This window comes from Salmo trutta, chromosome 2 (genome assembly GCF_901001165.1).
Source record: "Salmo trutta chromosome 2, fSalTru1.1, whole genome shotgun sequence".
NCBI classification, from domain to species: Eukaryota; Metazoa; Chordata; class Actinopteri; order Salmoniformes; family Salmonidae; genus Salmo; species Salmo trutta.
Genome location: NC_042958.1, coordinates 62,372,582 through 62,396,944, shown reverse-complemented (window position 1 = coordinate 62,396,944; position 24,363 = coordinate 62,372,582). Strand labels below are relative to the sequence as shown.

The following is a 24,363-nucleotide window of genomic DNA, read 5'->3' as shown; positions in this document are numbered from 1 at the left end:
AAAAGACATCCACTGAGAACAGTATGAACGTAAATGGGAGAAGAGGCCGCCACAACAAACTAAGTAGGTTTGTTGTGTGATGTTGCCATCTCCCTACTACCTGAACTTTTCCAATAAGAAGAATTTAGCTTTCTTACATTGTGCCCTAGCCTGATGAATATCTTACCCGTTGATAATCTCACGGCACTCGGCCCGGATGAAGTGCTCTCTGTCGGGTGTGAGAACGCACAAGGAGTTCTTCTGGCCCGTCCTGGACTCCCCGTCGATGACATCAGAGCACTGGTTCATGTTGATGGTGCCCTGTGGCAGCGTGCTGGGCTAGAGAGCACAGAGAGGGAGACAGGGCAGGGTCAGATAGTGCTAGTGACCCACTACTGCTCTGTTACACACCCCCCCCTAAAATCTTTTGAACTTTGTGACGCACCAAAATAAACAGTTTCTAGTCACAGCCCAATTTAAAACCGTAGGCTTTTAACCCACCATTTGAGTATCACTGAGTGAGTATAGTTAGTATTTCAAACATGAACACACACACACACCAACGCAGATGTAAACACTCCATACAGACATAACCTGACACACACCTGAGTAACCAAACTCGCATACAAACTCAAAAACATCTCCAGCATGTTGTTGTGCTCGATGCCATTGATCTCCAGAATTTCCCCGCACAGTGCTGATCTCTGTTCTGCCCTCTTGTAAACATCGCAGGGCCACAGGATCACACAGGGAGAGTGAGAGCGTTTCATTTAATCCACTCAACGACAGCTAGCTGTGCTGTATAAACAGCTACGCATTGGGCACATGGCTCCTCCATCCTTTAATCTACAACGGGACCACTGAAGTAGCCGAGCAACACAACTGGTAAGCGCATGCTCACCCAGACAGTCCATCTTCTATACGGTTAAACGCAAATGCACTATGGGTTTGCGTGTGTGGTTATGGCTCGTTGACGGTGAATAGAGGAGCGCCGACACGACCGTAAATGGAAAAGGAGCTCCATCTGTAAATATCTTTCACGAAGTCACTAGGTGTAAACACACAGGTTACAGAGCGATGCATCGTCGTCATGCGACTCTTCCCAATCACGCACACGTCAAAACAAAAAAACACTTGCGGACGCAAACGCTACCTCAAGCATTTTTGGAGAATTTGGCATTTTTGGTCAGTCTGATCTACTCCGGTGGAGAGCCCAGGATGAACTCGGGGACGCAGCGGGATTTAAAAGGACGTGACTGACGAGTGCTACGCGTGTACAACCAAGAAGAACACAGGCATCAACGTGGACAGCCCCAAACCCCAAGCCCTTCTCTACTCAAAACCACAAAAACAAACAGGCAGAATTACAGGCACCCAAAAAGCCACTTAGGTCCTAAGCATCAGTGCAGAAGAGCCACAGATGACGATTTACAACCACCATCGATCCTGAATCACGTCGAGAGATAAAGCGGGAGGCCAAATTAAAACGCTATCGGGGTCAAGTCAGCTCGTGATGGAATAAGCGACAGAAGCCAAGATGGGCGGGATACCCATGCCCTGTCAATCATTGAGCAATTTAGCACTAGAGGCTCTTTGATGTGGTGAAGAAAGTCAATGACTGACTGTTTATGGTTATCCCGCCCAAAAAGCGGTGGAGAGGCCCAGTTTGCCCTATCCCTCCTGTTACGGTCCCTCTCAACTCATAGAGAACTGTACTAGAAGGGCATGTGTGTTCTGACTGACTGACTGACTCCTGAGTTTTCTCCACAGAAGAGTTGGCCTAAACTTGCAGAGACCTAGAATTAGCCATTATGATAGGATTATCTTTCTCTGTGCGTCTCGCCTGTGCCTCTGGCCCTATAAAACTCTGTCGTGTGTGGAAGGGCTCTTAAGTCTAGGGTGAGGGGCCAGCGCAACAGCCGGATCTGACAGGCAGGCGGACAGACAGCTGGGAAAGAGGGCCTGTTCCTGCTTCAGAGAGAGACGGCGTCAGCTTGACCTGAGAGTCCTGTCACTCTCAGACATTAGAGAAAAGGGGGGGGGGGGGGGGGGGGGGGGTGAAAGAGGAGAAGAGAAACATGGGCTGTTTACAGTATGTCATAGGATACACTGTCGAATCAATCTTTTACAAGGTGCTTCTGTGTACAGTTTCAGCTCCAGCGACATAGTAAGAGAAGGAAGGAGAGAGGAAGCGAGAGGAGACAGAATGCCATTGGAGGTAAGGCCATCTGTCCATGTAAACAAACGTGTGTGTGTGTGTGTGTGTGTGTGTGTGTGTCCTTGGGAGAAGTCAGGAGAGTATAGGCCAAAACAACAATATTATAAATTCTGTGGACAGTTTTCCAAGCCGCTTAAGATCTCAGCTTTAAACTCAGAGTACGAAATTCTCTAGAGACATATTTTTTTTTTTTATGTAACAAGAATCCACAACATTGAGTTTGTGATGAAAAATCCCTTTCATAATACTATTACAGCACAGTGGGAGATTTGGAGGACTATTGGAGGCACGGCGTCAACACCGAGCAGTCAAGCACGGGACTCCTCTCACATGTGCAGTCTCCCAGCCCTGTAAGCTGAGTGCTGTACAGTCTGGCCTTTCCACGGACAAGCGCCCTACCCAGCCTCCAGCCCCAACACGTCCCCCAGTCGAGTCCTGGACCCCTCTCCTGGGCCGTCACTCTCCACAATGAGCCCTTTGTGGAGTAGCACTAGCATAAACACAATGTAGGATTGTCAACAAGCACCACCACAGCCGCCCCACTTACCGCCTAACGAGGAAGTGACCAAGATTTGACCAAGACACAGAGACCAAAAACAACCCTGCTTTTATAAGTTAAATAAAGGTTAAATTTAAAAAAATACATTCCTTTACTTTTAGGTTGTGTGTGTTGTTGTGAATCGTTAGATACTACTGCACTGTTGGAGCTAGGAACACAAGCATTTCACTACACCCACAATAACATCTGCTAAACATGTGTATGTGGCAAATAACATTTGATTTGATAAACCGGGTAAACAGTTTCCTGTCTCTCAAGATGTTCAGACAATGGTGTGATCAGTGGCTCCACTTCAGGCGCGACACAAGTGCACACAAAGAGTTGTTTTGTGTGTGTGATTTCATTTAGGCCCTAGGCAGAATTACTTTGCACAGTAGCTACGCTAAATTAAGAGTGGGTGCAGGTGTGGTCTTGTTATACTCTGTGCCAGCAGCGTCTGTTTCTTGCCCATCTCTATGCACGGCTAATGTCTACTTGGATTATCCCAACAGTGCTGCCATGCGAACTCTCTCGGAGTTAGACAACAACAACAGGCTAATCCAGGGTCTCAGTCTCTTCTCTGGTCTGAGAACAGTGACCTGCCACGCTAAACACACACTTTAAAAATCAACTTCTCTTTTTCCTCTCTCTCTCTCTCTCTCTCTCACACACAGTCTGCCTCTCTGTAGCCTCCCTCTGTCTCATCGTCCCTCTATTCCCCCGTTCTGTCTCGCCCTCTTTGTAATCAATCTCAAGATGTTGTCCTGAGTAGGAACTGAACAGTGGTCAATTAGTGGACGGATCATTCTCCGATTATGGGACACCCAACACAAATAGAGGCCATGGCCTGTAGTCTATACCCTAAGACCCGGGAGAGTAAAGCCAAACAGACTTATTCTTCCCCAATTGGCATTTTGGAAGAGAGGATGCGTTTACTTTGGCAGCTCGCTGTGTGCTTTACATTTTTTGGGGTTGGAGGCTATTTGTGTTATTCTGTCGATGCTTAGAGTCTGTTTAGCCTGGTTTAACCAGACTGAAAGTTGCGGTCAAGTCAAACAACGTTGAAATGTAGCAAAGTCCATTTGGATTCCAGGTAGGAGATGGTCTACTTCTGAAAACAGAAATTAGAGTCGGGGGAAACTCACTCAATTAGAAGAACATGGGAGGGATTGACACTGTATGTTGCATGTCATAGTGTTATTGATTGCTTTGGTCCGTTACAAGAGCACTAGCATTAATGCTGTTGTTCACACGTAGGATAAATGGAAGAGGGGTTTCAGTTTCAATATCTGAATTGGCAACAATAACATGGGCATGTCATTTCCCCCGATGGTCATTTCCAATTGGATTACAGTAGTTGCTGATTTGAACGGATTTCAAGTCTTCTTTTGATTACACTATAGATTACTACGATGTATATTGTTTGATTATTCAGCAAGTATTTTGTTGAACAGCTTCCACATTCAACTCCTGCATGGATTTGAGATTTAGCCTTCTCTAACATATCATATTCTTTCTTTGTGCTAACTTTCATTGCGAATAAAATCAAACCCCCCCCCCCCAAATACTTCCCCTCCATTCACACTCATTTTGAAGTTGATCATAAGAGATGAGTTAAAGCAAATGGGTGTGCTGAAAACCTGGCACTACTAGAGAAGTCCTGACTGACTCACGAACACGGACTTGTATCGGGTCCACTTGGGGTTCTACTCCTTTCGGGTTTGTAACTGATAATGCCAATTACGCAATCAATTGTTCCTTGGAGACTTAAAACAACAAGGGTAAACACACTCGGTAGACATGGTTGAGCAAGCCAACACCAGCAGCTACTGGGTGCCAAAGAGATGGAGTCATATACTTCTTAATTCCAGAAGAATATGAACACCCAAACATGAAGGAAACAGACCAGGTGACGCAGAGTTGACAGATTGATATATCATCAACCCCCAGAGATTACCATCACAATATCTCACTGTCCTGTAGTTTCCACGTCCTATAATTTCACTCCTCCAAAACGGCAAACCAATACACCAACATACTTCCTTTCTATATATAAATCAACTTCATTTCCTGACCTTGACGCTAACCCTAAACCCACCCTTAATATTAAGCCCAGCCAGACAGAAGCCTCCGTAAATCATGCTATGCCATATGGTGGATATCAGGCGGTGCTGTCAGGGCAAGTATACCCATCCAGACGTTTGCTCACCTCGCCCTACTGGAATGTGTTCAGGAGGTTCAACTGAACTTTATGATTACAGTATAGGACTAAATGGTGCATTCAAGACACCTGGGAACTCGGGGAAAAATGAGGTCAAATCATGACGTCAGTGATCTTCAGGTCGGAAAGTCGAGAGCTCTAGAAATTATGCCCGAGTTTCCGACTTGGAGTTCAGAGTTGGATGACTCTTCAAAAACGATTTGTCCCAGTCGGAGCTAGAGAAATAATAGAAAAGTAAAACAAATACACAATGAGTAACGATAACTTACCTATATAATTCCTAAAACCAGGTCTCAAGCATGGATTACACTTGAGGCCCATGCGATTTCCACAGAGTTGGGTATGGCTGCCGTTTCCTGTTACGCTGATTTTTATTTTTGTATTGCTTGCGGGTAATGCAAGTTATTGTGTTGTTAGGGGAATAACCGGTGTGTAAATGTAATAATCTGCTGCTGTATTCTTTTGCTGCATTTTTTGGTGTTATCTGTGATCGTTGTTTGTCTTGTGTAGTTTCTTAATCACTGTACCTAAACTGTATGTGTAAACATGTATTTGCAGGGCCCAGCTGTAAAAGAAACCTTGGTCTCAGTCTGTGTTCCTTGTTGAAATAAAAGGTATAATAATAATAATAATAATAATAATAATAATATACACTGGGTACCAGTAACAAGTCGATGTGCAGGGGTACGATATATGTATATAACTACCTCAATTATAACTAGGAATAAGTGACAGATAAAACAGCAGAATCAGCGTATGTGACGAGTCAAAAAAGTTAGTGTAAAAAAGGTTCAATGCAGATAGCTATATAGTTAACCAAATAGGGGGGGGGGGGGGGGGGGGGGGGGGTAGAAGCTGTTCCGGGTCCTTTTGGTTCCAGACTTGGTGCATCAGTAATGCTTGCAGTGCGGTAGCAGAGAGAACAGTATATGACTTGCGTGGCTGGAGTCTTTGACAATTTTTAGGGCCTTCTGACACCACCTGGTATAGAGGTCCTGGACGGCAGGGAGCTTGGCCCCTGTTATGTACTGGGCTGTACTCACTACCCTCTGCAGCGCCTTGCGGTCGGATGCTAAGGAGTTGCCATACCAAGCAGTGATGCAGCCAGTCAATATGATCTCAATGGTGCAGCTGTAGAACTTTTTGAGGATCTGGGGCCCATGCTAAAACTTTTCCACATCCAAAGGCGTTGTCGTGCCCTCTTCACAACTATGTTGGTGTGTGCGGACCATGATAGATCCTTAGTGATGTGGACACTGAGGAACTTTAAGCTCTCGACCCGCTTCAGTGATCAGGCCTACCACCGTCGTGTCGCCGGCAAGCTTAATGATGGTGTTGGAGTCGTGCCCGGCCACGCAGCCATGGATGAACAGGGAGTACGGGGGGGACTAAGCACTCACTCCAGAGGGGACCCCGTGTTGTGGGTCAGCGTTGCCTACCCTTACCACCTGGGGGTCGTTGTGTCAGGAAGTCCAGTTGCAGAGGGAGGTGTTCAGTCGCAGGGTCCTAAGCTTATTGCTGAGCTTGGAGGGCACTGTGGTTGATTTTACTAGGATCTCTATTATTCCTCATTTGGACTAACCTTCCGAGATTCCTTGAACATTCAAATACAAATTTATAATACAATCACATTTTCACATATAACACAAAAACAGACATAACACACTGACATACTGTAGAGTTATTTGAGATGACCATGATAAGCAGTTGCCTAGCTCTACTCCTAGTAGTTTTGTTTCTGACACTTCCTCAATTCGTACTCTCCCCATGCTTAAATCGCATCTCATGTTGTGTTGACCTTTTTCTGGCGGAACAAACCAACATAACCTTGATTTTTTTTTTTTTTAGAACATTCAAAACAAATTTGTTCGGGCAAACCCACTCCCTGATATTTCCCAGATCTACTTGTAGAGCTTGCTGTACCTGTTGAACAGATTAATCTTGCTGTATAAATTGTAGTATCGTCTACAAAAATAGTAGCGTGTGTTTCAGATAAGGCAAGGAAGGTTGTCAGTATATAAAAGGAAAAAAAAGACGTCGCCCACTGTAGCTGCCCTGCGGTATTCCACAGTCTAAGGCACGAGGGGAAGAAAACGACCCATTGACATAAAGTACCAGTCAAAAGTTTGGACACTAACTCATTCAAGGGTTTTTCTTTATTTTACCATTTTCCACATTGTAGAATTATAGTGAAGATATCATAACCATGAAATAACATATGGAATCATGTACTAACCAAAAGTGTTAAACAAATCAAAATATATTTTATATTCTTCAAAGTAGCCACCCTTTGCCTTGGACAGCTTTGCACACTCTTGGCATTCTCTCAAACCAGCTTCATGAGGAATGGTTTTCCAACAGTCTCGAAGAAGTTCCCACATATGCTGAGCACTTGTTGGCTGTTTTCCTTCACTCTGTGGTCCAACTCATCCCAAACCATCTCAATTGGGTTGAGGTCAGGTGATTGTGGAGGCATGGTCATCTGATGCAGCACTCCATCACTCTCCTTCTTGGTCAAATAGCCCTTACACAGCCTGGCGGTGTGTTGGGTCATTGTTCTGTTGAAAGACAAATGATAGTCCCACGAAGCGCAAACCAGATGGGATGGCGTATCGCTGCAGAATGCTGTGGTAGCCATGCTGGTTAAGTGTGCCTTGAATTCGAAATAAATCACAACAGTGTCACCAGCAAAGCACCCCCACATCATCACACCTCCGCCTCCATGCTTCATGGTGGGAACCACACATGCGGAGATCATCCGTTCACCTACTATGTGTCTCACAAAGACAAGCAGTTGAAACCACAAATCTGAAATTTGGACTCATCAAACCAAAGGAAAGATTTCCACCGGTCTAATGTCCATTACTCGTGTTTCTTGGCCCAAGCAAGTCTCTTCACATTATTAGTCTTTAAGTAGTGGTTTCTTTGCAGCAATTCAACCATGAAGACCTGTTTTACGCAGTCTCATCTGAACAGTTGATGTTGAGATGTGTCGGTTACTTGAACTCTGTGAAACATTTATTTGGGCTGCAATCTGAGGTGTAGTTAACTCTAATGAACTTATCCTCTGTGGCAGAGGTAACTCTGGGTCCTCATGAGAGCCAGTTTCATCATAGCGCTTGATGAAACTTTCAAAGTTCTTGACATTTTCCGGATTGACTAACCTTCATGTCTAAAAGTAATGATGGCGTGTCGTTTCTCTTTGCTTATTTGAGATGTTCTTGCCATAATATGGACTTGGTCTTTTACCAAATAGGGCTTTCTTCTGTATACCACCCCTACCTTGTCACAACACAACTGATTGGCTCAAATGCATTAAGAAATTCCACAAATTAACAAGGAACACCTGTTAATTGAAATGCATTCCAGGTGACTTCCTCATGAAGCTGGGTGAGAAAATGCCAAGAGTGTGCAAAGCCATCAAAGGCAAAGGGTGGCTACTTTGAAGAATCTCAAATACAGTTGAATCGGAAGTTTACATACACTTATGTTGGAGTCATTAAAACTCGTTTTTCAACCACTCCACAAATTTCTTATTAACAAACTATAGTTTTGGCAAGTCAGTTAGGACATCTACTTTGTGCATGACAAGTAATCTTTCCAAAAATTGTTTACAGACAGATTATTTCACTTATAATTCACTGCATCACAATTCCAGTGGGTCAGAAGTTTACATACACTAAATTGACTGTGCCTTTAAACAGCTTGGGAAATTCCAGAAAATGATGTCATGGCGTTAGAAGCTTCTGGTAGGCTAATTGACAAAATTTGAGTCAATTGGAGGTTTACCTGTGGATGTATTTCAAGGCATACCTTCAAACTCAGTGCTTCTTTCCTTGAAATCATGGGAAAATCATAAGAAACCAGCCAAGAATTATTGTAGACCTCCACAAGTCTGGTTCATCCTTGGGAGCAATTTCCAAATGCCTGAAGGTACCATGTTCATCTATACAAACAATAGTACGCAAGTATAAACACCATGGGAGCACGCAGCCATCACACCTCTCAGGAAGGATATGTATTCTGTCTCCTAGAGATGAACATACAGGGGTGACAGCATCATGTTGTGGGGGTGCTTTGCTGCAGGAGGGACTGGTGCACTTCACAAAATAGATGGCATCATGAAGGAAAAATGTGGATATATTCAACATCAATACATCAGTCAGGAAGTTAAAGCTTGGTCGCAAATGGGTCTTCCAAATGGACAATGAGCCGAAGCATACTTTCAAAGTTGTTGAAAAATAAAGTGGTGATCCTAACTGACCTAAAACAGGGAATTTTTATTAGGATTTATTGTCAGGAATTGTGAATATCTGAGTTTAAATGTATTTGGCTAAGGTGTATGTAAACTTACGACTTCAACTGTACATATTTAATTGGTCACTGGAAAAGGGGCAATTTCCAAATGTATGAAAGTAGGCTAAGCTGTGTCCAATCCCAAAAGATAGCAAAGAACCCGTTACTCCTGCCAATAGTCAACCAAACAGTCTACTCCCTTCACTCTAAGATATTGGAGCGTATTGTGAGGAACCAAATATGGGAGTACATGGGAAAAAATTATCTGATCACAGCCAATCAGCAGCACGCTTATCGCAAAAACCATTCCACTGCATTGGTTGACATGACTGACCAGTGGCTCAGTGCTATGGATAATGGCAAGTTTGTGGGTGTACTATTTTTAGATTTCAGTGGAGCATTTGATTTAGTGGATCATGAAATAATTTTAACAAAATTACTGCATTATGGGTTTAAGGAGGCAGCATTGAATTTGGTACAGTCGTATCTAACTAACAGGAATCATTCCACCAACAGTACCAGTCAAAAGTTTGGACACACCTACTCATTCAATGTTTTTCTTTATTTTTACTATTTTCTACATTGTAGAAGAATAGTGAAGACATCAAAACTATGAAATAACACATGGAATCATGTAGTAACCAAAAAAGTGTTAAACAAATCAACATATACAGTTGAAGTCGGAGGTTTACATACACCTTAGCCAAATACATTTAAAGTCGGTTTTTCACAATTCCTGACATTTAATCCTAGTAAAAATTCCCTGTCTTAGGTCAGTTAGGATCACCACTTTATTTTAAGAATGTGAAATGTCAGAATAATAGTACAGAGAATGATTTATTTCAGCTTTTATTTCTTTCATCACATTCCCAGCGGGTCAGAAGTTAACATACACTCAATTAGTATTTGGTAGCATTGCCTTTAAATTGTTTAACTTGGGTCAAACGTTTCAGATAGCCTTCCACAAGCTTCCCACAATAAGTTGGGTGAATTTTAGCCCATTCCTCCTGACAGAGCTGATGTAACTGAGTCAGGTTTGTAGGCCTCGCTGCTCGCACACGCTTTTTCAGTTCTGCCCACAAAATGTTCTATAGGATTGAGGTCAGGGCTTTGTGATGGCCACTCCAATACCTTGACGTTGTTGTCCTTAAGCCATTTTGCCACAACTTTGGAAGTATGCTTGGGGTCCTTGTCCATTTGGAAGACCCATTTGCGACCAAGCTTTAACTTCCTGACTGATGTCTTGAGATGTTGCTTAAATATATCCACATCATTTTTCTACCTCATGATGCCATCTATTTTGTGAAGTGCACCAGTCCCTCCTGCAGCAAAGCACCCCCTCAACATGATGCTGCCACCCCAATGCTTCACGGTTGGGTCGGTGTTCTTCGGCTTGCAAACCTCCCCCTTTTCCTCCAAACATAATGATGGTCATTATGGCCCATCAGTTCTATTTGGTGTTTCATTAGACCAGAGGACATTTCTCCAAAAAGTACGATCTTTGTCCCCATGTGCAGTTGCAAACCGTAGTCTAGCTTTTTTATGGCGGTTTTGGAGCAGTGGCCTCTTCCTTGCTGAGCGGCCTTTCAGGTTATGTCGATATAGGACTCGTTTTACAGTGGATATAGATACTTTTGTACCCGTTTCCTCCAGCATCTTCACAAGGTCCTTTGCTGTTGTTCTGGGATTGATTTGCACTTTTCGCACCAAAGTACGTTCATCTCTAGGAGACAGAACACGTCTCCTTCCTGAGCAGTATGATGGCTGCGTGGTCCCACGGTGTTTATACTTGCGTACTATTGTTTGTACAGATGAACGTGGTACCTTCAGGTGTTTGGAAATTGCTCCCATGGATGAACCAGACTTGTGGAGGTCTACAATTTTTTTCTGAGGTCTTGGCTGATTTCTTTTGATTTTCCCATGATGTCAGGCAAAGAGGCACTGAGTTTGAAGGTAGGCCTTGAAATACATCAACAGGTTCATCTCCAATTGACTCACAGTCAAGTTAGTGTATGTAAACTTCTGACCCACTGGAATTGATATATATGAATTATAAGTGAAATAATCTGTCTGTAAACAATTGTTGGAAAAATTACTTGTCTCATGCACAAAGTAGATGTCCTAACCGACTTGCCAAAACTATAGTTTGTTAATAAGAAATTTGTGGAGTGGTTGAAAAATGAGTTTTAATGACTCCAACCTAAGTGTATGTAAACTTCCGACTTCAACTGTATTTTAGTGGAGCAGCATGGCAAAGTAAAAAAAATGGCCATAAGATCCTAACCTGTAGATTTACCATTGGGGAATGACTAATAGGTTTAACAACCGCTCTACTGACACCAGTGGTAGACTAAAAGAGCAAATTGTTTTGCTCATAATATGATAATCAATCCACTGGACAATAGCTTGCTTGGAAGAATGGGTGTTTACATTATTTCTCAATAAATTAGTTCTTTGTAAAAACAAATCTGCAAAATGATTGTCAATGTCAGCTGGTTTTGTTATTGTTCTCCCGTCAACCTCCACACTAGATGGGCATGATGAGATAGATGTACCAAGTAAACCCTTAACTGTATTCCATACCTTTTTACAATCAATAAAAGCTTTTTTGTAAAATAGTTATTTTCTTCCGATTTAATTTAACTGCATAATTCCGTAGTGTTCTATAATTCTGTTCATCAATTTCTAGTTTTTGGCTGCGAAGACTTTTTCCCTACTTCTTCGAGAAAACGCCTCACCCAGTTCAGCATCAATCCATGGAGGACGTGCCATAACTGTTTCTTACTGGGGCACGATGGTCCATTACCCCAGTCAGCAATTCAATTCATTCTGTAGTGTGATTTAAATCATTGTCTAGTTAAATCAGTAGTTCTTTGGAACTTTGGTGTTCATGGTTATGGTCACAATATTATGGTCTGTCCAGCCTACTGGCATTGATCTGGCCTTTGAGAATTGCGAATGGTGCATTACAGAAAAATCAGATCAATGCACGTGTCCGAACGGTGATCCAACTTGGTTGATGATCTAGTAGTGTCACTAAGCATTTGTTTCAAACCACAGCTCTCAGCATCTCAATAATTTAGTTATATTTGAATTATCCTGATCCTTCCAATTTATAGTAAAATCACCCAAAATGAAAATATCTTGTTTACAATTGGTGGCTTTGTCAAACCCAGTGCATAAGTCATCCAGATAAAACACCGTAGAGCTAGGAGCTCTGTAAACACATCCTACCAATATGGGTGCCTGATAAGGCAGATGTACTTGAGCCCATAATGTATGTCAAGTAGAAGCAGAACATTCATCCCTCTTGAAAGTATATGATTCGGAATGTACAAAAGCTACACCACCATTCCTATTCCTGTCCCTTCTAAGTAGGCTATATCCATGCATGTTCATTTGTCTATCATTAACGGATGCATCCAAGTGGAGTTTCAGTTAAAGCTAAAATATGAATATTATTTGTTAAAAACCTAAATGTATTTTATTAGAAAAGCTACATACATTAACCTGGGCTATATGCAGCCCTTTCCTTGTCAAGTGAAGCCCAACAGAGTATGTATGTATTTGTTACAGTTGAAGTCCTCATGATACATTGCAAAACAAGCTCAGATTGGTGTTGAACGCTGAGAAAACGCTCACTCAACATCAACAAAACAAAGGAGATGATCGTGGACTTCAGGAAACAGCAGAGGGAGCACCCCCCTATCCACATCGACGGAACAGTAGTGAAGGTGGAAAGTTCCTCGGCGTACACATCACGGACAAACTGAAATGGGTCCACCCACACGCCTCTTCAACCTCAGGAGGCTGAAGAAATTTGTCTTGTCATCTAAAACCCACAAACTTTTACAGATGCACAATTGAAAGCATCCTGTCGGGCTGCATCACTGCCTGGTACGGCAACTGCACCGCCCACAATCGCAAGGCTCTCCAGAGGGTGGTGCGGTCTGCACAACGCATCACCGGGGGCAAACTACCTGCCCTCCAGGACACCTACAGCACCCGATGTCACGAAGGCCAAAAAGATCATCAAGGACAACAGCCACCCAAGCCACTGCCTGTTTACCCCGCTACCATCCAGAAGGCGAGGTCAGTACAGGTTGCTCTCAAAGGTGGGACCGAGACTTAAAAACAGCTTCTGTCTCAAGGCCATCAGACTGTTAAACAGCCATCACTAACACAGAGAGGCTTGCTGCCTACATACAGACTTGAAATCATTGGCCACTTTAATAAATGGTTTGCTAGTCACTTCAATAATGCCACTTTAATAATAATAACGGGCGGCAGGTAACCTAGTGGTTAGAGCGTTGGGCCACTAACCGAAAGGTTCCTAGATCGAATCCCCGAGCAGACAAGGTAAAAATCTGTCCCTGAACAAGGCAGTTAATCCACTGTTCCTAGGCTGTCATTGTAAATAAGAATTTGTTCTTAACTGACTTGCCTAGTTAAATAAAAGGTTAAATAAAATAAAAAAAATGTTACATATCTTGTATTGCTCATTTCATATGTATATACTGTATTTTTTTTATCTACTGCATAATGCCTATGTCGCTCTGTCATTGCTCATCCATATATTTATATGTACACTACAGTTCAAAAGTTTGGGGTCACTTAGAAATGTACTTGTTTTTGAAAGAAAAGCTCATTTTTGGGCCATTAAAATAACATAAAATGTATCAGAAATTCAGTATAGACATTGTTAATGTTATAAATGACTATTGTAGCTGGAAACGGCTGATTTTTATGGAATATCTACATAGGTGTAGAGGCCCATTATCATCAACCATCACTCCTGTGTTCCAATGGCACGTTGTGTTAGCTAGATCTTCAGTTCCTTGGCAATTTCTCACATGGAATAGCCTTCATTTCTCAGAACAAGAATAGACTGATGAATTTCAGCAGAAAGTTCTTTGTTTCTGGACATTTTGAGCCTGTAATAGAACCTACAAAATGCTGATGCTCCAGATACTCAACTAGTCTAAAGGCTAGTTCTATTGCTTCTTTAAATCAGGACAACAGTTTTCAGCAGTGCTAACGTAATTGCAAAAAGGTTTTCTAATGGTCAATTAGCCTTTTAAAATGATCAACTTGGATTAGCTAACACAACAACGTGCCATTGGAACACAGGAGTGATGGTTGCTGATAATTGGCCTCTGTAGATATTCCATAAAATAACAAAAAGAAGTTTCCAGCTACAATAGTAATTTACAACATTAACAATGTCTACACTGTATTTCTGATCAATTTGATGTTAATTTTAATGGACAAAAATTCAGCTTTTCTTTCAAAAACAAGGACATTTCTAAGTGACCCCAAACCTTTGAACGGTAGTGTATATATTCTTATTCCATTCCTTTACTTAGACATGTGAATTAGGTAGTTGTGGAATTGTTAGATATTGCTGCACTGTCGGAACTAGAAGCACAAGCATTTCACCACACTCACATCTGCTAACCATGTGTATGTGACCAATAAAATTTGATTTGATTAGAACAGCATTCTCACATAGGTGTTCCTCTTGTCCAGGTGGGAAAAGGCAGTGTGGAGTGAAATAGAGATTGCGTCATCTGTGGATCTGCTGGGGCGGAATGCGAATTGGATTGGGTCCAGGGTGTCTGGGAAGATGTTGTTGATGTGAGCCATGACCAGCCTTTCAACGCATTTCATGGCTACAGCTGTGAGTGCTAATGGGTGATACTCATTTAGACATGTTACCTTGGCGTTCTTGGGCACAGGGACCATGGTGGTCTGCTTGAAACGTAGGTATTACAGACTTGGTCAGGGAGAGGCTGAAAATGTCAGTAAAGACACTTTACAACTGGTTAGCGCATGCTCAGAGTACGCCTCCTGGTAATCCATCTGGACCTGCGGCCTTGTGAATGTTAACCTGTTTAAAAAGGTCTTGCTTACGTCGGCTACAGTTGTCCAAAACAGCTAAGGCTCTCATGCATGGTTCAGTGTTGCTTGCCTCGAAGCGAGCATAGAAGGCATTTAGCTCGTCTGGTAGGCTTGCGTCACTGGGCAGCTTCCAGCTGTATTTCCCGTTGTAATCAGTGATAGTTTGCAAGCCCTGCCACATCCGTATGCATCAGAAACGGTGTAGTAGGATTCGATCATAGTCCTGTATTGATGGTTCGTCAGAGGACATAGCCGAATTTCTTATGTGTGTCCCGAATAGTGTCCCGCTCCTTGAAAGTGGTAGCTCTAGCTTTTATCGCAGTGCGGATGTTGCCTGTAATCCATAGTTTCTGGCTGGGCCACTCAAGGACATTCAGAGACTGTGTGCTTAGGGTTGTTGTCCTGTTGGAAGGTGAGTCTTCGCCCCAGTCCCAGGTCCTAAGCACTCTAGAGCAGATTTTCATCAAGGATCTCTGTACTTTGCTCCGTTCATCTTTCCCTCGATTCTGACTAGTCTTGCAGTCCCTGCCGTTGAAAAACATCCCGACAGCATGATGCTGCCACCACGCTTCCCCTTAGGGATGGTACCAGGTTTCTTCCAGACATGACACTTGGAATTCAGGCCAAAGAGTTCAATCTTGGTTTCCTCAGATGGCCTCCCGAGTGGAGCAGTGGTCTAAAGGCATTGCTTTGCAGTGCTAGCTGTGCCACTAGAGATTCTGGGTTCTGTCGCAGCCGGAGGCTGTGGGAGACCCATGGGGTGGCGCACAATTGGCCCAGCGTCGTCCGGGTTAGGGGAGAGTTTGGCCGGCAGGGCTGTCCTTGTCCCATCGCGCACTAGCGATTCCTGTGGCGGGGCGGGTGCAGTGCACGCTGACAGGGTCGCCAGGTGCATGGTATTTCCTCTGACAAATTGGTGCGGCTGGCTTCCAGGTTAAGTGGGCATTGTGACAAGAAGCAGTGCGGCTTTCGGAGGATGCACGGCTCTTGACCTTCACCTCTCTCGGGTCCGTACTGGAGTTCAGCGATTAGACAAGACTAACTACCAATTGGATACCACAAAATTGGGGAGAAAACGGATTAAAAAAATCAAAATCTTGGTTTCATCAGACAAGAGTATCTTGTTTCTCATGGTCTGAGAGTCTTTAGGTAAACTCCAAGCAGGCTGTCATGTGCCTTTTACTGAGGAGTGGCTTCCAACTGGCCATTACCATAAAGGCCTGATTGGTGGAGTGCTGCAGAGATGGTTGTCCCTCTGGAAGGTTCTCCGATCTCCACAGAGGAACTCTGGAGCTCTGTTAGAGTGACCATTGGGTTCTTGCTCACCTTGCAGACCAAGGCCCTTCTCCCCTGATTGCTCAGTTTGGCTGGGCGGCCAGCTCTAGGAACAGTCTTGGTGGTTCCAAACTTCTTCCATTGAAGAATGGAGGAGACAACTGTGTTCTTGGGGACCTTCAATGCTGCAGAACATTTTTAATACCCTACCCCAGATCGGTGCCGACACAATCTTGTCTCGGAGCTCTACCGACAATTCCTTCAACCTCATAGCGTGGTTTTTGCTCTGACATGCACTGCCAACTGTGGGACCTTATATAGACAGGTGTGTGACTTTCCAAATCATGTCTAATCAATTGAATTTACCACAGGTGGACTCCAATCAAGTTGTAGAAACATCAAGGACGATCAATGAAAACAGGATGCACCTGATCTTATTTCGAGTCTCATAGTAAAGGGTCTGAATACTTATGTAAATAAGGTATTTCTGTTTTTGCTTTGTCATTATGGGTTATCATGTGTATATTGATAAGGATTTTTTATGTAATCCATTTTAGAATAAGGCTGTAACGTAACAAAATGTGGAAAAAGTCTAGGGGTCTGAATACTTTCCGAATGCACTGTACATATGGTCACTGTGGGGACGATATCGTCAATGCACTTATTAATGAAGCCGGTGACTGATGTGGTAAACTCCTCAATGCCATCGGATGAATCCCAGAACATATTCCAGTCTGTGCTAGCGAAACAGTCCTGTAGCTTAGCATTCGCTTCATTGAACCGCTTCTGTATTGAGAGAGTCACTGGTACTTCCAGTTTGAGTTTTTGCTTGTAAGCAGGAGGAGAGAGTTATGGTCAGATTTGCCAAACGTAGGGCGAAGGAGAGCCTTCTATGATTTTCTGTGTGTGGAGTAAAGATGAGTAAAAAGTTATCACCTCTAGTTGCACAGGTGACATGCTGGTAGAAATGAGGTAAAACAGATTTCAGGTTTCCTGAATTAAAATCACCGGCCAATAGGACCACCGCTTCTGGATGAGCGTTTTCTTGTTTGCCTGTGGACCTATAGAGCTCGGTGAGTGAGGTCTTCGTTCCAGCATCAGTTTGTGGTTTTAAATAGACAGTAAATAGTATGGTCTACAGGCTCATCATGAGGTATTTTAACTCAGTTGAGCAGAACCTCGAGACTTTGCTAATATTAGAAATTGTGCACCAGCTGTTTCGTCACGCATACAAGCTGCTGATGCACACTTTTGGAACAACTACTAAAAGTCTAATAAATCAATTTAATATACACCATCACAATAAATCCATTATTTATTTTAGTCAGGTCTAAAAGAAACATGATATGAAGAAAATGTCCTTCAGAGGAACAGAGTATTAAGTTGGCCTACTGTATGTTAGTTATCTGGCTATGCTCCATGCCATAGGCTTGTTCAAGCTCACAAGATACGCATATAAGTCTCGTATCATTATTTTACAGTAAGAATATAATTGAACTGAATAAAATAAAGTATATTTTCCCCCATTATGGAACGTGTGTGCATATGAAGTAGCTATGTTGAGCGTAACGATCATTTCAAACGGGTCCTTTATGCTAGATTTAGTTATTTGTCAGCTTTAGCTGTGAATGATATATGCCTTGGAATGTCTTAGAAATCCAAAGATATAATGGGCTGCATGGTACGACTACAGGCTATTGATGATTTCAGAGTAGCAAAACAATCTTGTGCCCTGTTCCTTGCCTCAGGCTGCACAGCTGTTGTCTCACCAAGTGATCACATTTTCACCCATCAGACTATTCTCAATTTAATCTAGTCTTTACTAATATGTAAAATTACACTGAACATAAATATAAATGCAACAATTTCAAAGATTTTACTGAGTTACAGTTCATATAAGGAAATCATTCAATTGAAATATATTCATTAGATCCAGTATATGGATTGCACATGACTGGGTAAGAGCATAGCCAACCATGGCTACGAGACAACAGCCAATCCGAATTAGTTTTCCCCCACCAAAGGGCTTTATTACTGACAGAGAGCATAGTATAAGGTAACAATTCCATCCAGTATGTATAATAATACAGTCCACACTCAGACTTTTCCTCAAATTTGTCATATTTATTTTTTGTACTTTCTACCCCTTTTTCTCCACAATTTCATGACAGCCTATTGGTAGACAGTCTTGTCCGTACAGGAGTTGCAGCGATGGGACTCGGGAGAGGCAAAGGTTGAGAGCCATGTGTCCTTCAAAATACAACCCTGCCAAACCTCACTGATTCTTGACCCACTGCTCGCTTCACCCGGAAGCCAGCCGTACCAATGTGTCGGAGGAAACACCATCCAGCTGGCGACCGAAGTCAGCTTTCAGGCACCCGGCCCACCACGAGGAGTAGCTAGAGTGCGATGGGACAAGGAAATCCCAGCCGGCCAAACCCTCCCCTAACCCGAACAACGCTGGGCCAATTGTGCCCTGCCTCATGGGTCTCCTGGTCACAGCCGGCTGTGACACAACCTGGGATCGAACCCGGGTCTGTACTGACGCCTCAAGCACTGCGATGCAGAGCCTTAGACCGCTGCGCCACTCGGGATGCCCTAATTTGTCAATTTTTATTCGGGCTAGGGCTCATAAGCCTATGCATATGCTCTAATGTGAGTATGGGTGTTTTGAATTAATCGTCACCTTCGAAAATGCTGTCCATTTCGTTGTGTTATGCATTGAAACATCCACATTTAACACGGCTTCAACCTGCTGTTGAACCTCTTTCTTCAAATTGATCATCACAGTGAGGTGAGTTTTAAAAAGTACAATAGGCCTACTGTTTTCATGATAAGTGTTTGATGTGATTTTCGATTGCATTTGCATTAATGTCTGTGGTTAGAGGGACAATACAGCCCTGAGTACAAGGCCATTAGAACCTGATGGTCGTTAGCAAGTTTTGTACTACCAAAGCATGTCCAGAGTGTATAAAAGGAGATTACCGTGACAACGGTCACGTGGAATTTTACTGCGGTCATGACTGCCAGTGTGGCGGTAACACGGTCACCACAACAGCTCTAGTCATAGGAAACGATAGCGGGAAAAAGTGTGTCCAAAAAAAATGTTAAGAACAGGGAAAACCATACAAAATAGCAGAATTGGTCAGGAGCATATCAAACGTCTGCTTTCCATTGCAGCGCCATTCCTCTCCATTGAGAGTGGTGTGGGCGGTTTAATGTTGCATTTGCAGGACTGGATTGTGCCAGAGCTCAGAATGCAGAGGAGGAGGAAGAGGAGGAGAGTGAGTTGGAGGATGAAGATGATTATTTGAGCTAGTAGAAAAGCTAGATATGAAATACCTGTGTGTTGTCATGCCATCTTTTTCCATACGTTCACATAACTGCTACAGCTCGGGTGTGTACATGTGCGTGCGTGACAGAGCAAGAGAGAGTATGGGTGAATCTTTGTAACTGTCAAATTGTACCCATTCATCTGATTCTGTGTTACTGAGTATAAATAGATATGCCTGTCTGTGTGTGTATATCTCTCAGAATTCTGTGTGTGTGTGTGTTTGAGTCAGTCTCACGGCCCTGCTACATTGTAGCCATCGGGCGTCCGGCATTGCTGTCAGCCGTTGAGGAAATGCTTCCTTTGAAATCAATGAAAGCTGCTTCACTGCCTGTGTTGTGCTCGCGTTGCGTCACATCCAAATGGGCAGCGTCCAAGCTCAAGAATCGCATAGGTTCAATTCTCGATGGCTGATGCGCATTCATGCCATCTTGTGAATTGAAATCATTAAAAATAAAAGTTGATTTTGGTTACATATGGCCTCGACTATACACCACTACCACGCGGTATACCGTATTTTACTATATAACGGTATTGATACACAGACCAGTTTGAGTTTTCACTTGACCTTTTTTAACGGTATTTCAATGTTTGGTTTGTTAAATGTGATACGCAACTCCAGCGAGTGGAATGTCCGTTTTTATAGTTTACTCTGCTTCTCGAGTCATCGCTCTCCTGCTGCTGTATGTCGCTAGCCACACGAAACCCTGGCCCCCGACACTCAAGGAGAGAGCGGTTGCTTGACCACGGAGTCACGAGCACTTTCTTCGATCCGTATGGTCAGGTGGATGCAACAATGTCGGTGGCATACTGCTTTCCACAAGCGGTCTATAATTACACTATTCGTTTGTGTATCTTACTGTCTTGCAAACTACTGTTAGTACTAACTAGCGATTAGCATTAGCGGCTAAGTGTCGCAAAGTTAGCTAATACTGCCTGGTACCAGTGCTGGTGTAGGCCTAGATAAGATACCGTTTCACAAACATGCTTATCAGAGAGGAATAGGCAAAGCACGAATATGTTGGCTGGCTAGATACATTTCACGTTTTCATTCTTCATGAAACATCTAATTAGGGTCATCTTGAAACAGATGAAAACTTTGGTTCCTATCCTGTCAATAATTCCTCACTGGTTTAGTCATTTGTCGTCACGTCAAACAATGTATTCAAGATGCTGCCCACTATATTCCAGCTATAGACTTAGAATAATCGTTATATTTCCATGATTCCGACAGTTCAATTAACTAGGCCTAGATTTTTTTGCCATATCACGCTGCGTGGCACAGTGTGGAATTTCTAATAAAAGTGCAGGAAATGCAGAAATTGAAAATCCTGAAAAACATTTTTGTTTGGATTTGGACTGAACAGTATTAAATGGAGAAAGCCCCAATGAAATCACTTAATTTATGTGTTGTCACCCTAGGGTCATGAACTACTCACAAAGCATATTTAGAACTTGTATTATTCAAAAACGTCAAATATCGTCAAAAATATGGTGATATATTTTGGCCATATCGCCCAGCCCTACTAGCTAGGTTCACAATGTAAACAAAAGCAACTTGTGAAATTAGAGGATCATTAGGTACAACCACGAGCAACAATTTAAATGAGTACTTGTCCAGGTTTTCGCCAAAGCTATTGTACTTATGCATAAATCGATGAATATGGTACAGTACAGCAGGCAAAATAGAATAAAGACACTCTTCCTTCTACTACTCTCCACTCTCAAAACACCCTGTGTAGCAGGTAGAACATCACATTGACGCGACGCTAATGACAACGCATTATGTATAGTGGAGCTGAAGAGTCAGTCTGGTGCTGTGTCGGGGTAAGAGATAGCACCTGTTTCTGCTTCCTGGCTATGGGGTGGATAGCGTCATTTTTTGCTAGACTACTGGGCATGAACTCTGAGTGTGTATGTGTGTTCTTTACGTTTGTTCAGTCCTGTCCGAGACAGAGGTGCCTCACTTTCCCCATTTCACTTGCTCTCATCTCTTATTTTACTTCCTCTGCGTGTCTCTGGGATAAATCAGTACATATAGAAATCTTTCCATCTCTACTGCTAACTACATGCCTTCAGAAAGTATTCACACCGCTTGACTTTTTTTCACCACATAGTGTCACTGGCCTACACAGAATACCCCATAATGTCAAAGTGTAATTATGTTTTTAGAAAGGTTTACAAATGAATAAAACAAATCTAAAAGGTTAAATGTCTTGAGTCAGTAATTATGACAAGCCTAAATAAGTTCAGGTGTAAAAATGTGCTTAACAAGTCACATAATAATTTGCATAGACTGTGTGCAATAATAGTATTTAACATGATTTGAATGCCTACCTCAACTCTGTACCCCACATACAGATAATTGTAAGGTCCCTCAGTTGTGCAGTGAATTTCAAACACAGATTCAACCCCAAAGACCAGGTAGGTTTTCCAATGACTCGGAAAGGTAGAGGGTTAAAAAAAAAAAAGCTGACACTAAATTTCCCTTTGAGCATTGAGAAGTTACTAATTGCACTTTGGATGGTGTCTCAATACACCCAGTCACTGCAAAGATACAGGCGTCCTTCCTAACTCAGTTGCCAGAGGACAGAAACCGCTCAGGGATTTCACCATGAAGCCAATGGTGAATTTAAAACAGTTTGTTTACTCCTAATCAGAGCCATTAAACTTTAGGTGGGATCAACAACATTGAAGTTGCTCCACAATACTAACCTAAATGACAGAGTGAAAAGAAGGAAGCATGTACAAAATATTCCATTACATGCATCCTGTTTGTAATAACGCACTAAAGTAAAACTGCCGAAAATTATGGAAAATAATATATGTTATGTCCTGAATACAAAGCATTATGTTTGGGGCAAATCCAACACAACACCACCTTGAATACCACTCTTCATATTTTCAAGGATGGTGATGGCTGCATGATGTTAGGAGTATGCTTGTCATCGGCAAAGACTAGGGAGTTTGTTTAGGCTAAAAAGAAACGGAATAGAGCTAAGCTCAGGTAAAATCCTAGTGGAAAACCTGGTTCAGTCTGCTTTCCAACAGACAGAGTAATTCACCTTTCAGCAGAACTATAACCTAAAACAAAAAGGTCAAATAAACACTGGAGTTGTTTACCAAGACGGCATTGAATGTTCCTGAGTGGCCTAGTTACAGCTTTGACATAAATCTGCTTGAAAATCTATGGCAAGAATTGAAAATGGCTGTCTAGCAATGATCAACAACCAACTTTACAGAGCTTGAATAATGTTTTTAATAAAATGTGCAAATGTTGTACAATCCAGGTGTGCACAGTTTTGAGACTTACCCAGAAAGACTGTAGTCGCTGCCAAAGGTGATTCTAACATGTATTGACTCAAATTAGCAAAGATTCCTAAAAACATATTTTTACTTTGTCAGTATGGGTGGGGTATTGTGTGTAGCTGGGTGAGAGTTCCAAAAAATGTCATACATTTTGAATTCAGGCTGTTACACAACAAAATGTAGAATAAGTCAAGGGGTATGAATACTTTCTGAAGGCACTGCATCTCTGTCTGTATGGTTTCCCTCTGCCTCTCACCATCCTACTGTTCTGACGCCCACCTGCTTCGACGCATCTGCTGTGTCCGTCTGCTCTCATCATTCAGCCCCCACTTTTCACACTTTGCTGCTGATTTTATAGTCTGAGCTATTCATTCATATTACAAGATGTGTACATTTGGTGTCCAACGGTCCATGTTCTTTTTTTTGTATTATGTAATATGGCAGATGGATGAAAAGGGAGTAGAGAGAGAGAGAGCGAAAGACCTGCAACAGCAAGAGAGCCCGTTTTGATTTTATTGACTGCCTAGGTCAGGGCCGTTGATCCTGTTTCCATGGTAACAGGAAGGGATGGCTTATCTAAACCCCCTAGGTGGCTTGGCTTTAGTTTATGGAATATTCAGTGAGTAAACACATAACCAGCGTGAAGCCTTTGACACTTGACCCCTCTCCACAACATGGCCCAATCAAAATGTATGACACTACCTGCTGTGTCACCAGGGCAACCTATCCAAGAACAACTATGATCCAATAACAATAGTAGTGCCAGTTTGATGGACAACTCTTTTTTGAAAAGGTCCCCAACAAAAATGTCCACTTTCCATTTAATCAGTTTAATTTCTAATCGAAAACAATTCTGCAAAGAGTGGATTCCTCAGTACATGGAGCAACAGATCCAGGATCAGATGGTAGGAGCCAAGCAGCACTGTCTGGGGCTCTGCAGTGTCCTCTGACACAGCACTTGGGTTGACCGGCTTTATTGGGAATGTACCGCCTCACTGGCAACAACTGGGCACTTCACCACCACTATTGTAATCATTTAAATAACCAAGTCCACTGAAAAGACAAAAGACCCTATATCTTGAATGATAAACATTTGGTCTGCTTTCTGACGCCACATGAATGCCAAGTGGGTGCTTAATTTCATGGACACCGCCTACTACAGAGTCCATGAACCGCAGTAGCTGAGCTCAAACCTTATCTGAGTCCTATTATGGAGAAGCCACACAGACGGCAGGGACGGCAAGCCACCTTGATAAAACCGTGCTGCCTACCTGCCCCTAGACTTGCTTCAAAGA

General features: G+C 42.8%; 1 protein-coding gene and 1 long non-coding RNA gene across 9 annotated transcripts in view; one reads left to right on the top strand and one right to left on the bottom strand.

The window, feature by feature from the left end:
* The window catches only part of LOC115160061 (myosin phosphatase Rho interacting protein), a 106,076-nt gene that overhangs the window by 49,113 nt on the left and 32,600 nt on the right, over nucleotides 1-24,363 (bottom strand). For all 8 annotated transcript variants that reach the window (XM_029710328.1, XM_029710324.1, XM_029710338.1 and 5 more), the window contains exon 4: nucleotides 167-318. In XM_029710328.1, the coding sequence (XP_029566188.1) occupies nucleotides 167-318 (152 nt within the window). The remainder of the gene's footprint in view (nucleotides 1-166; nucleotides 319-24,363) is intronic.
* LOC115160094 (uncharacterized) lies at nucleotides 776-2,850 on the top strand. The gene is made up of 3 exons (XR_003868997.1): nucleotides 776-864; nucleotides 2,128-2,197; nucleotides 2,454-2,850. It is a non-coding gene; the product is annotated as an uncharacterized LOC115160094 (long non-coding RNA).